General features: G+C 39.4%; 1 protein-coding gene across 1 annotated transcript; it reads left to right on the top strand.

The window, feature by feature from the left end:
- The first annotated feature begins 4,353 nt into the window (after window positions 1–4,353).
- Window positions 4,354–10,600, top strand: LOC115689435 (coatomer subunit epsilon-1). The gene is made up of 7 exons (XM_030615463.2): window positions 4,354–4,732; window positions 4,844–4,933; window positions 5,325–5,476; window positions 7,762–7,897; window positions 7,980–8,135; window positions 8,677–8,756; window positions 10,296–10,600. Exons 1-7 carry the CDS (start codon window positions 4,538–4,540, stop codon window positions 10,387–10,389), a joined length of 903 nt encoding a protein of 300 aa, XP_030471323.1. The 5' UTR covers window positions 4,354–4,537; the 3' UTR covers window positions 10,390–10,600.
- Window positions 10,601–13,531: the final 2,931 nt, after the last annotated feature.

Raw genomic sequence — 13,531 nt, 5'->3', positions numbered from 1 at the left:
GCATGGAAACGACATCATCCATACAAACTGAGACAGGTCCAAACCCTAGAACAATTAGCAACGGAGAATGAAAATCTCAAGCGCGCGCACAGTCGATCAGCATGGCATGCAATCTAGTGAGAAGCATACGAGCACGAAAACGACATCATCCATACAAATTGAGACTGGTCTAGACCCTAGAACAGAAAGAATGTTACTCCCAAATTCCGCAACACTGGCAGAACAATTAGCAATGGGGAATGAAAATCTCAAGCGCGTGCACAGTCGACTAGTACACGACATGCAATCTAGTGAGAAGAAGCAAACGAGCACAGAAACAAAATTATCTGTGCAAACTGAGACTGGTCCAGACCCTAGACAGAAAGATTGTTACTCCCAAATTCCGCGACACTAGCAGAACAATTAGCAACGGAGAATGAAAATCTCAAGCGAGCGCACAGTCGACCAGCAGACGGCATGCAATCTAGTGAGAAGAAGTAGACGAGAACGGAAACAAAATCATCCTTACAAATTGAGACTAGTCCAGACCCTAGAACAATTAGTAACGGAGAATGAAAATTTCAAGCGCATGCACAGTCGACCAGCAGACACTAGTGAGAAGTAGATGAGCATGGATTCGAAATCATACCAGAGTCAGAAAACCATGCAAAGTTCTTAGCTGAAGATTCCCAACCTGTGCAAAATAGACTTGATCAGTGTCTATCTGGAGAGAAGAAGTAGGACTCCTCAGAGAGGAAATCATCGGGAAGCACCGATAAAGAATTTTCTGTTTTTCTTTCGATTCTCTCTATCTTCCTAACCGCCTCACCGCATTGGTTATGGCTAAGCCCATGCTAGAATAATGTTCGACATGTCCTTACTTCACCCGTTTGAGAAATGCTTTCTCGCATTTTTTTTTCTAAACTAAGGTGTTATAAATTCTTTAGGGGTGATCGGTTCTTGGTCCGGTCCGGTTCCCAATTTTGAGAACTGGGGACCAGACTGGTTCAGGTCGGGTCTAATCCAATGGAACCGATCACTTTTTTATTTTTTTCCCATCACAACGAGAGAGAGAGTGGCAAATCTTAACATATTGACAGAAGCGACGATGAGTGAAGAATAATTATGGTGTGAAGATAAGGGGAAAGCGTTGTAGTGGGTTTAGTTCATATTTTACTTTTTTTTTTGAAGAAATAAAAAATAAAAAAAAGTATATGTAGTCGGTCCAATCCGATCCGGTTCCCCCTTAGAACCGGGAACTGGATCGCCCAAATACCGGTTCCACTTTTAGGAACCGAGAATCGGATCGATACTCCCGGGAACAGAACCAAACCGGTTGGTCTAGTCCGGTCCGATTCGGGCAGTTCACAATCTGGGCGGTCCGTTTTGTACACCCCTAAAACTCTTCAATTTATTCAGGTAATGCCAACTAGTCAACTTACTTTAGTGTTCAACGCACAAGTAAATTTATTCATAATAATGCCGATCAGTAATCGCTCATGTGCACGAGGCTTGACATCAATTTTGGGACGTACATCTAGTTAATGTATAAATATACACAAGAAGTGTAGTTTGCCAATATTTCTCTGATTGTTTCTTTTGATGAGATTCATTGCAATCATTAAGGGAATGAAGATTCAGCAACAAACGATATACATTTTAGTGTACCAACAGATACATGGTTCAAATTTGCCAGTAATTTGTTGAGGGGTTATCTGTTCTTGAAAAAGTTCTTCCCCTCAGTACTGAGGAAGGCTGCCGAGGCCAAGACCAATGTATACTTGTTTACAAGGGCCAAGTCCTGACGTCGTTCGCGTCCTCACTCTACATCGCGGGGTTGGCCTCGTCCCTCTTGGCGAGCCGCCTCACTGCCGCATTTGGTCGGAGAAACGTAATGGTTCTTGGTGGCTGCACCTTCCTTGCGGGGGCCGCCATTAACGGTGGAGCTGCCAACATAGCCATGCTCATCCTCGGGCATATCTTGCTCGGATTTGGTGTCGGCTTCATCGATCAGCTACTAGTTCATTTGTTGTTTTATTATGTTCTGAAGAAAAGAAAATTCCTTTTTCAAGATCATATATCAAGGTTGTTGACTTGTACTCCTGATTTCATGGTTCAGGTTTAGCCATTCTTAAATTGCTGGTACGTTTGGGCTCTGAATTTTTTATCAATTAAAATACAGATTTTCCATTTGGACTCTTTGTCAATAACTATATGTATACAGTTGATATTTTTGTCGTCCGTCGCCGGTGAAACTTTGAGCCTCGATTGTGCCGACAATCCTTATCGTGCCCTCTGTCGACGAAGACAAAGGGGCTCCGAGTGGTCACAAGACCATGACCACAGTGAACAGCCGCGTCAAATATGGGGTCGCGACCTTAGATCCAACGAGAAGAGAAAGAGAGGAGATAGTCATTCGAAGTTCCAAGTTGTCCCGAGCCCCATTTTAAAGCCCAAAGAAAAGCCACGTGGACTACTCTATTTTATGAATATGACCAAAATAATCTCAAAAAGAAAAATGCGGCTAACCCTGGTTAGGTTGGGTATGAGTGGCGTGCGGGTCGAGTCGCAAATAGGTTGCTAAGATTGTAATTACATGAAAATTATCTGTATGGCTTAAATAAGTCAATTTGTGGTGGACCTAATTTTGATCCACTAAAACCCAATCCAATCCACCCATTTAACGGGTGCAGTAGAAGAGCACCAAAGTGAAAGACTGCTAAAGGAGGAAAATGACATCGATTTACTTACATTAGTCTTCTTGATCTTGGAATTATTGACATGCATCAGTATTTGATGACCCGCCGCCACTCTAAGGTATAAAAACCCAATGAAATAGGAAAAAATCACCAAAACAGTCCTAAACCTTTTTTTTTGTCAATTCAATCCTAAACATTTTTCCATTTATGTCAATTCAATCCATCTGACCAATTTTTCCAGCCGGCGCTAACATGGACGCTGGCCGGCCGACCAGCCAATGCTGACATGACAATTTTTTTCTCCTAGATCTGGGCGAGGGTCGCAGGCTCTTGCTCTAGCCTGAGCGAGGCCTTGCCCGTTGCCAGCAACCTGGGCGAGGCCTCGCCCAACGCCGGCGGCATGGGCTAGTAAGGGTGAGGGTTGCCCTCGCCAAATCTAGCGAAGGTCGCCCTTGCCCGCCCAACCCAGGCTAGGGCAACCCTCGCCGGCATCTCGCTTGAGTTCAGTGACCTCCGCTAGCCATCGACGAGGCCCAGCAATGGCTGGCGAAGGGAAGAGGAAAAAGAAAAAAGAAAAGGAAAAGGAAAACAGAAAAACAAAAAAAGGAAAGAAAATGAAAAAAAGTATTCAAAAAAATAAATGACAAAAATGCCCTTCAGCCAGCTAAGTCAAGTCCTTTTTTTAGATTGATATGACCACTTCATGTCATTATTTAAGACAAAATCCATTTCATGTCATCATTTAAGAAAATGAGGACATTTTAGACCATTATTTGAAACAAGTTTCATTTCAGACCCTTATTTGAGAAAATGATGGCACTTCATGTCCATATTTGGAATTTTCCCAAATTAAAAGGTTATGAATCTATTTTTTCACTCATATTCTAGGGACTAAGTTGTATATGGGTATTTGAAGATTTAAATGGTCAAGTGAAAATTCGATCACAACGGTCTTAATGGGTTTATAGAGAACCCATTTTGACCCATATGAATACGAAGGAGGTTCAAAAATTTCATGCCATCTCTTCTTCGTCTTCGTCCTCCACCAAGTCCACCACCGAGGAAGCTAATTCTACTGTCATCCGTCACCGGTGAAACATCGAGCCTTGACCGTGTCGACAATCCTTGTCGTGCCCTCAATCAACGAAGACCAAGGGGCTCCGAGTGGTCACAAGGCCATGACCATAGTGAACAGCGGCGTCAAATCTAGGGTCGCACGACCTTAGATCCAATGGGGAGAGAGAGATAGTCATTTGAAGCTCCAAGTTATGTCAAGCCCCATTTTAAAGCCCAAAAAAAGTCGTATGGACTACTCTATTTTATCAATATGACCAAAATTATCTCAAAAGGAAAAACGCAGATAACCTGAGTTAGGTTGGGTATGAGTTGCGTGCAGGTCGAGTTGCAAACAGGTCACTAAGATTGTATTACATGAAAGTGATCTGTATGAGTTAAATAAGTCAATTTGGGTTGGACACGTTTTTGACTCACTCAAACCCAATCCAAATCCATCCATTTATGAGGTGCAGTAGAAGAGCACCAAAGTGAAAGACTGCTAAAGTAGGAAAAAGAAATCAATTTACTTTCCTTAGTTGGACTGGGCCACAGGCCCAACTAGCACAGGCCCAACAACCACATCCCCCATCTTCGTCTTCTTCTTCCACTTCTTCCCGTCCCTTTAATCTTCCAAAACCAGGCCTTGCGACAACCGAGAGAGAGGAACGCCCAGCGATTTACGAACGTCCATTGACGAGAGCAAGAAGAGCTTCAAGAAGCGCTCGAAGCAGCAGCAGCGGCAGCAGCAGCAGATCCGACTGCATCGCGTCACCGAGCATCTCCTCCGAGAAAGCTTGCAGGAAATGGCGTCGGCGGTAGCGGCGGCGGCGGCGGCGACGACCCCGGATCACCTGTTCATCATGAGGAACAACTTCTACCTGGGAGCCTACCAGGCCGCGATCAACTGCAGCGACTCGCTTCCGCCTCTCTCCCCCGACGAGTCCCTCGAGCGCGACTGCCTCGTCTTCCGATCTTACGTCGCCCTCGGCAGCTACCAGGCACGATCCTTTGAGATCGGTTGATTTTGTTTTCGTTTTCGTTCCGTGATTTGGAGATTCTGATGTCGTTCCGTTTGGTTCGGCGGTTTTGGTGTGGCGTTTGCAATACAGCTCGTGATCAATGAGATCGATGCGTCGGCCGCCACGCCTCTTCAGGCCGTGAAGTTGCTCGCGCTCTATCTCTCCTCTCCCGATAACAAGGTGCATTCTCTCTGCCTCGGTTTCCGTTGGTTCTGTGGGAGATCTGGGATTTTTGCTGGATTGGGATGTGGCTATGAGCTGACGTGCGAATTCAATCGTGTCGATAGTTCAAGATCTGATTTGGTTTCCCCAATTAGAATTCCCTACACGGGCATGGGATCTGACTTTTGTGTGAAACTCGTGCGTGGTTTATGGGAATCCGCAGACTTGTTTAGACATTCGTAGAGGTTCGATGAGTTTATGACCGGGGCTAGTGGTAATTTCTTGTTTCAGTTTTATGGGTGAAAGGATTCTTCATACTTGCGAAATATCGCATTCTTCTTTGAATTATGCGATCTTCATCTGTCGAGGTCTGATACGGCCATTAAATTATGCTTCGTGAATTGAACAGGAGGCGGTGATCTCGAGTTTAAAAGATTGGTTGGCAGATCCTGCTATCGGAAACAATCCCACTTTGCGATTGATTGCTGGGACAATATTCATGCATGAACAAGACTACAATGAAGCCCTTAAGCACACAAATGCTGGGGGAACCATGGATTTGTAAGTTTTATTATACTCTGAAGACTTAATTATCACTCAAGATGCTTACATTTACTAAAGTTAAGTTTGCTCTGTTAGTACTAATTGTTGTGAGGAAATGGATCAAAAATATGAAGTAGGTTACTCCTTTTTGTGTGATTCAACATGCTCTGTCCGTGAATGTTAAGACCTGCTGGTCTTCTCTTTCATGTAAATTGGCCTGCCAAGTTTGTGAGGGATTTTCTTGAGTAGGCAATCCCAGTCTTCTAGACAGTTGAGAGGCCGAATTTTGCATTTGTTGTAGGGGTACTGTCATTAACTAACGATCCACATTACATCTAGTGAACATGACTGAATTATAACATTGAAATCTCACTCAAGGATCTTAAAGATGTTTATCAGATGCAAACATGTCATTGTATTCAAGCAGGGGTAAAGAGAAAGAGAAAGACTGCATCAGTGGTTTTGTGTTTTCAGTGGGAAGCATCCCTTATTTAGCTAGAACACTTTGGTCCATGTATAAATTGAAGAGTTGTCCAGGGGCTATATATTATCCAGTAAATGTATCTGAAATTTGTGCTTCATGAACTTCATTGGATGGACTTGCTGATTGATTGGACATACCGGTTCTTGGGAAATGACATTTTGTACTAGTGTACACCATAGAGTTAGTGTTTGAATTGTAAAAGCTGACACACGCTGTACTTTTGAATTATTTTTGTTGTTTAGTCAATACAAAATTAACTGTACAGGAAAACCATCTTCAAGAAAACAGAAAGGTTATAGGTTTCATATGAGAGTAGGAAAAAGGGGGTCGGGGAGGGAAAGTGTGAGTCATTGTGTTATTTTTTTGGTTTGCACATAGTAAATGGCCGAGAGATCTCATGCCTGCTGTTTTATCGATCTGTTTATATCTGGTACTATGTTTCCACCGAGGCACTTTATTCATGGAACGTAACATTTATAGATTTGCTGCAAATTATAAGGGCAGCGTATTTGGCCTAGCATTTTGGTCTGCAATTAGGTATTTTAGATGGATGTCCTGATATTAATAAAGGAATGTCAAAGAACACATTGAGTCCTGTTTACCAAGTTCAACATTTTTATTGTCCTACATATGAACTTTAGCTCATGTTTCATGACAATAACAAATGAAGTCTTGTCGCACTGAGTGCGGCATTTTATGCTTCAAAAGGAGTAAAAGTATGTGAGGGGCTTATGTGTTTGTCTTATATGTTGTCCTCTCTACTAGAGTAATTAGATTCAGAGATCTCCACTTGGACACATTGTTAGTATTTGGAATGGTTTCTTTTACGACTTTGAGCAACTAAAAGATTGCCCAAGGAACAGTCAGCTACTTATCATTGGATTATGCTTCTAATATATACTGTTGCCGCTGAAGTTTGAGGAGGAAGCATCTGATGCAATTGAAATTTCTTTTGAAGTCTAGACCAAAATCTGACCTGTCATTGATCCCAAGTTCCACACATTGCATATGGTCCAAAGTGCCATTGTTTAATGGGCTTTAATTCTTACACTTTGTCTGATCTACAATGTTAACATGGCCGGTTTTTTTAGAAAACTCTCATATTAGGATCTTCTGAATTATTTCAGGCTTTGATTTCTCTGAGACATCTCTTTAATGAAGTCCTCTACTGCATATTCTTCCCATCAAAGAGGAGAAGTTGATAACCCTTCTATTAAGTTCGAGCCTCATTGCTACTTTATCCGTGTTTATATCTGTTATGCACAGATTGTTCTAAAGCTGCTAGATTAAATTAAGCCCTCAATGGCAGTTTCTGTTGAATCTTCTCATCAGTAGATATGCGGGATACATGCCTTAGAAGGTTGCTTTGCGCCTTAGAACCAGATGGTAGAAAGCACAAATTCATACTTCTATTCTGATATAGTATATCAGGTTATGTGCTCATGTTAATAGACTGATTGACGTCATTTTGAGTGTTTTTTGCTTTCTGAAATGAATGATTTTATATGTCCTTTAACATCATTTGAATTTCCTAGTGTGATTTGATAATCATTGGGGACGTTTATTAGTTGATGCTGCCAACTTTGCATCTGATATTCTCTATATTTTCTCTCTTTAATCTTGTGATAAGTATATCTATCGGTACTCGAACTTGATGGATGGGTTGATCTAGATACATCAAAACCTTCACACCAGATTTGTGTGTCTAGAATTCCTTTTACATGCAAGCTGGTTCACATGACCATTAGTGTTGGAGGCTAAGATATAGTTTCCTGGAATTGCATTTACGAGCTCATAAATTCTTCTTGTCCTTTTGCAGGCATGCGTTGAATGTCCAAATCTTTCTTAAGATGTACAGGTCTGATTATGCTGAGAAACAGCTAAGGATCATGCAACAGATTGATGAGGATCACTCACTAACTCAACTTGCAAATGCTTGGCTAGACATGGCTGTGGTATTTAGTTTTTCCTTTCCTTTTCATTTTTGGTTAATGAAAAACTTGAATTGTTGGTGATGACACTTCTCCACAAAATTAGGGTGGTGCCAAGATACAGGAAGCATATCTCATTTTCCAAGATTTCTCTGAGAAGTATCAGATGACAGGGTTGATATTAAATGGGAAGGCTGTTTGCTGCATGCACATGGGAAATTTTGAGGAAGCTGAAACCTTGTTGCTTGAAGCTTTGAATAAGGCAAGTTATATAGCTCCTGAGGATCTACTTTCTATTTTGTTAAGTAGATGGAAAACATATGTTTATCTTTTAAATCGATAACTCGACAATTTATACTCATATTGAAAGACCATGTACTTCCATTTTCACTCAAAGGAAATAGTAAAGGTTATTTCTAACTACCGAAAGAAGCATCTGAAACACTATGCCATTTAAAATAAACAAACATCAACTAACTGCTTTCCACTTTAGGGCAGGGTTGTGCATTATTAAGTTAGGGAGCAAAAATGGTTATTAGGCACTAAGCCTGGTGGCAAAGGGGTCGGGGATGGGAATGCAAGGTCAAAGGTTCATAGGCCCGCAACCTGAAAATCTTTACAGGTGGATTGGTAAAACTACATCATTGAGAACAACTGTGGGTTAATCTGTTTGGTCATATTCGAAGGCAAATCTCATTATCTTACCAAATGTGGAACTTCTGTTCTCTATTTCATTGGATAATATGCAATGATGCTTTATTTAAAAAGTGAATAAGAAGTACTAGCCGTTTGTTGTGATATAGGATGCAAAGGATCCGGAGACTTTGGCGAATCTGGTTGTCTGCAGTCTTCACGTTGGTAAACCCGCTTCCCGTTATCTCAGGTAATATTACATTATCTTTTATAGAAACTTAAGATACAAATCCAGAATTTTCATTTTCCACGCTGTTGGGGTGTATATAAATCCGCTCATTTAAGCCTGTGAGGACAGCATCTCAGCTATCATCTTCCTAAATTATGCTCTCAAGTTACTTATAGATCCAAGCAAAGTGACTTAACCTCTTACTGGGTTATGATGATATAAATTTTTGCTTTTTTGTATTCTGCTTGTCTGATGAAACTGGACTTATAGGAAGACAGTAAGGTGACTGTCTATAAGATAATGTTAAACTTCGCAAAATTGAAGTTAAATAAGTTAAAGATTCTCAAAGGAAATAGTTTCTCAAATGAATGTGAAGCAGATGACAATCTGTCTATGCCATCTTCATTTCTTTGCTTGAGTTCTTTTTATACTTGTTGAATAAACTGCTTCTTCTGATTTGAGCATCGTTTAAGTGGGTGATTGACTGCCTGTCTCACCCTTTTTTAGATGGAGGGTCTGGAGGAATTGCCTCTTTTCTGAATGAGTGTGCACTTATAGTTTGAGTCTTCCTTTTCTTTATTCATCTGGGACCAGACTCTGAGGATTTGGAAGTTGGTTGTGATGCATCTCTCACTAATCAAAATTGGATACTTTATTACCTTTAATTCTTGTTGATACGGTGTAATTGGTCAAAAGCATGGCAAAGGAAGACCTTCAGTCTGTGTAACTGTGGTTGAGGAGCAGCATTTGACAGAAATTTTTTAAGCATCAGCTTACTCTTGCTGATCCTGGTTGGATGTGTTTTAGTGCGGGTCTTGGACTGGGTGCTGCACTTATGGTAGTTTCGTTCTGGATATACTTGATTGAAGAGTGGCATTAGGATTCAGGGTCTTAACTCAAACCATTATACTTCATGCGGCCCCATAAACGAAAATCTCTGATAGTGCTGGTGGCCTTTTTGGCTTTTATGTGGAAGTAATGGCAGAGTAATTAATGACTATAGTGTTGGCCAAATAAGAGATGTTGACGGATTTTCGAGTTATGGATTTGAGGGAACTGACTGATGAAGTGTCACATGAAAGTCCCCTTGTCGATGAACAGTAACTAATGGATAGTGAGATCTTATTTCAGCTCACGCTCGGCACTGCCTGCCATTTGTATTATTTCTTTCCAAATTATCGAGAGGAGGTTGTTGGTACACATTAGCTGCTATTTCAGTTTTGGCATTCGGGAACTTTGTTGTGCTCGCAAAGCATGCCTTCACAAATTCTGCCATATCATGCATTGTCAGTCTGCTCAGGGTACCGGATTTCTATGGATGTGCAAGATATTGCATTTAGCTGGTTGGGGATTTTATTTGAATTTATCCTTCCAATTGCTTTTACCAATGGAACAAAAATAACGTTTTTTTTCTTCAGATGTTCTGCCTCCTCTGTGTTTTCTAAGATTCTAGATTAGTTGACTGATTTAAATTCGTCCATTCCAGAACTTATTGTTTTTTGACCCTGCTAAATCTGTGGTATTTTGGCTATAACTTCTTCGGGTTACCTTTACCTGCAGCCAGTTGAAACTCTCCCATCCAGACCATATGCTTGTTAAACGGGTATCGGCTGCGGAAGAGAGTTTTGACAGAGCAGTACAGTCGGTTGCTTGAGGCCTCTCATGCTTTCAGTAAGTAGTTGATGGTTTACTAGTTCTTTTTCCCCTTTTAACTCATTTGGTCAAACTCCATTTGATAGAGAGCATTTAATTTTGGCTGAGGGTGGTGATCTTGGATAAGCCATATCTTTGTATTTTACTGGCATTTTATTTACAGTGGAATGAGGATTTTATCATATAAATGATCAAAACCATTTCTGTGTCAATTGATTGTACTTCTCGCCATCTTTTTTTTCCCCTATCATACAGTAGAACTGTTTATTATGATTTTTTGCTGTTGGATTCCACTAATCAAAATAAAGGAAAATCGTTTACTTAGCGTGATGGAGTAACATGTTGGTGACACGAGAACATGTGTAATGACATGATAATAATGAAGCAATAACATGCAAAATGATATGGCGAGACGATACATAAACATGCACAATGTCATGGTGATGACATAGCATGCATGAGTGACATCTGACGTGACATAGGATGATGATGTGGCATACACGATGTCGTGGCATGCTGATGATGAGGTGGAATGAACACAATGACATGGCGTACGTGATGGTGTGTCATATATGGTCATATGGCATAGATGACGCGACAAAGTGATAAGATGGTGACGCGGGGAAATGGTGATGGGAGCATACATACGTCGCTTGTATATGCACGATGGCAAAGCAATGTGGTGACATGAGCATATGCATGACGATGCGACACGCATGATGATGTGGCGTAGGGAGACGTGGCAACATGACGTAGAATATGATGATGATGCATACTTGCCCATATAACGCAGCTAAGATAAGCCTCATGATGTGGCAACGTGAGACATCCAAGATGATGGGGCATGCATAATGGCCTTGATCATAGACATGGATTTTTTTTATGTCAAAGATCATAGGCATGTCGGCTTGGCAGCCCACGAGCGCACTTTTGGATGGGCGTAGGCAAAGCTATTTAGCTATGAAACCCCGCTCAACTAGAAAATTTCATGCACAAATTTCTTTTTGTTATAGTCAAGCCTGAGCAATAAATTAAGGGATAGTGACATAAATGGTTCCAAAACTTTGGCATAATGTACAATGTGGTTCTTAAAATTTTTATTTATTTAATATAGTTCTTGAATTTTTAATTTATTAAATGTGATCCCTGAACTTTTGGTACATGTTCAATTTAATCATTGAACTATATAAAAATGTTCAATTTCAGAGATAACATTGAACATATTCATATTGTTCGAAAACTAAATTGAACATGTACCAAAAGTTCAAGGACTAGATTGAACATTTTAAAAGTTCAGGGACCACATTGCATATTGAGATAAAGTTTAAATACTATATTATATATTGAATCAAAGTTCAAGGATCATTTGTATAATTTTTCCATAAATTAATCCCGACCTAAGGGTTCGGGCCCATTTAATGATTACTAGTGATGTGGCATAGACATGCATGATGACGTGGCAGAATGATGATGTGAGCGTGTATGATTTGTGGAGTGGACATTCATGACTACGTGGCATAATGGTATAGTTATATACCTACCTGATGACATGGCAAAATGAAATATGAATGCATGTGTTTGAACCTCGTGAGAAGCCGTTTCCTACGTGTCGGCTTTAGCCGAGCATAATAACTTTTACGGAAATGCCCCATTTTAATTTCTTTCTGCCGTTTCGGAAAGGAAAATGACTTCTGAAAATCGGTTTGTTTTTAGAATGAAGGAGAGATATAGTTGTATGTATGGGACCTTAGTTCACATTTTCAAATCAAATATTGTGGTCCTTGGCTATCGGACTACGACATCGTTAGGACGTCATATGACTTTATAACATGATCTTTTTAGTCTCGTGTCATCGGGTATCGGCCAACAAAATAAGGGGATTTGACTAATGCAATCATAAAATATAGTGATAACTCAATATAACGAGAAATATATTATGATGACCAAGCTTGATGGGATTTATTTGATGAAAACCAAGCATTACGACCAACTAGGAAAATCAAACAATTTTGAGTATGATTGAACTTGGGCAAATCTAAGTTTTGAATTCGTCATTACGACGACTAATCATAATTATAAGAATTTAAATAAACACGATAATCCTAACATGCCTGCTAGGAGAGAGAACTCACCTTTAGTTCACATGTTAAGTAGTGAGAGCTCAAAGATGAGAGAATAACTGATAATGAGAGAGAGTGGAAGATTAAATTTCAGAATCTATTATATATTAGTTCAAGTTAAGAGTTAAAGAGAATGTTCGCTTCTGTGGTCACCATGTGACAGTTAACTTCATCTTTGTGACTGCCAAGTAGCAAGCCACGTGGACCGTATTCGACCAATTTGCATTAGTTTAGCCGATTTATTATCCTCAACTACTATCACACATATTTAATTGTCATTTAAAAATGAAACCAACTTCGAATAGATTCGGCAAACATAATAATAGATAAAGATAATATATCTTGATGGTAATTTTTATTATCCTTCTCATAAATTTATCTCTTTCAACTTATCTCATTGATTTTGAAGTTGAAAAATGACAAATAAAGATAAATTATCTTTATATATTATGTATCCATTTAATTTGAAATTAAATAAAAAAACTAAATATATATTATTACATGAGCAATAGTCATAATGTGAAGTATAACTTGTGTTAATTACTTGAATAAGTACATTGTTAACACTAGAAATTTAACTAAAATAATTTCTAAGATAAATTGTTTTATTACATGTATAAAATTCACTTAATATTGACAAAATCTAATTATCACAATAAAAGGACAAAAATTGCAACTTATTTGATGCATGTTCACAATTCATTCTGTTTTTACTTTTATATCAATTTATTTTAGATCTTCACTTATTTCAAATTGAGTTTATGTCATTCGAAACAAATTTGTTTAGCAAACACTGAAAACTAAAATAATTTTGTTCAAAGTCTACTTAATGTGAAATTGTGATGCTTTTAGGATAAAAAAATAGATGAGAAATGGGTTCATGACATCTAATTTATTAGTTTGCTATTCAACAATTAGTTAAATTAGAAATAAAATTGACATACATCCAAATTGGATATCTGTTTAAATCTAAAGCTATGATGAAAATGCTTAAATCAACCAATCAAATTCCAATACGAAGGT

The sequence above is a fragment of the Syzygium oleosum genome, unplaced genomic scaffold (assembly GCF_021117445.2).
Source record: "Syzygium oleosum isolate NSW1041296 unplaced genomic scaffold, Sole_v2.1 Sole_v2.18, whole genome shotgun sequence".
NCBI classification, from domain to species: Eukaryota; Viridiplantae; Streptophyta; class Magnoliopsida; order Myrtales; family Myrtaceae; genus Syzygium; species Syzygium oleosum.
The sequence above is the reverse complement of the archived record's forward strand: the minus strand, read 5'-3'. Positions and strand labels throughout refer to the sequence as shown.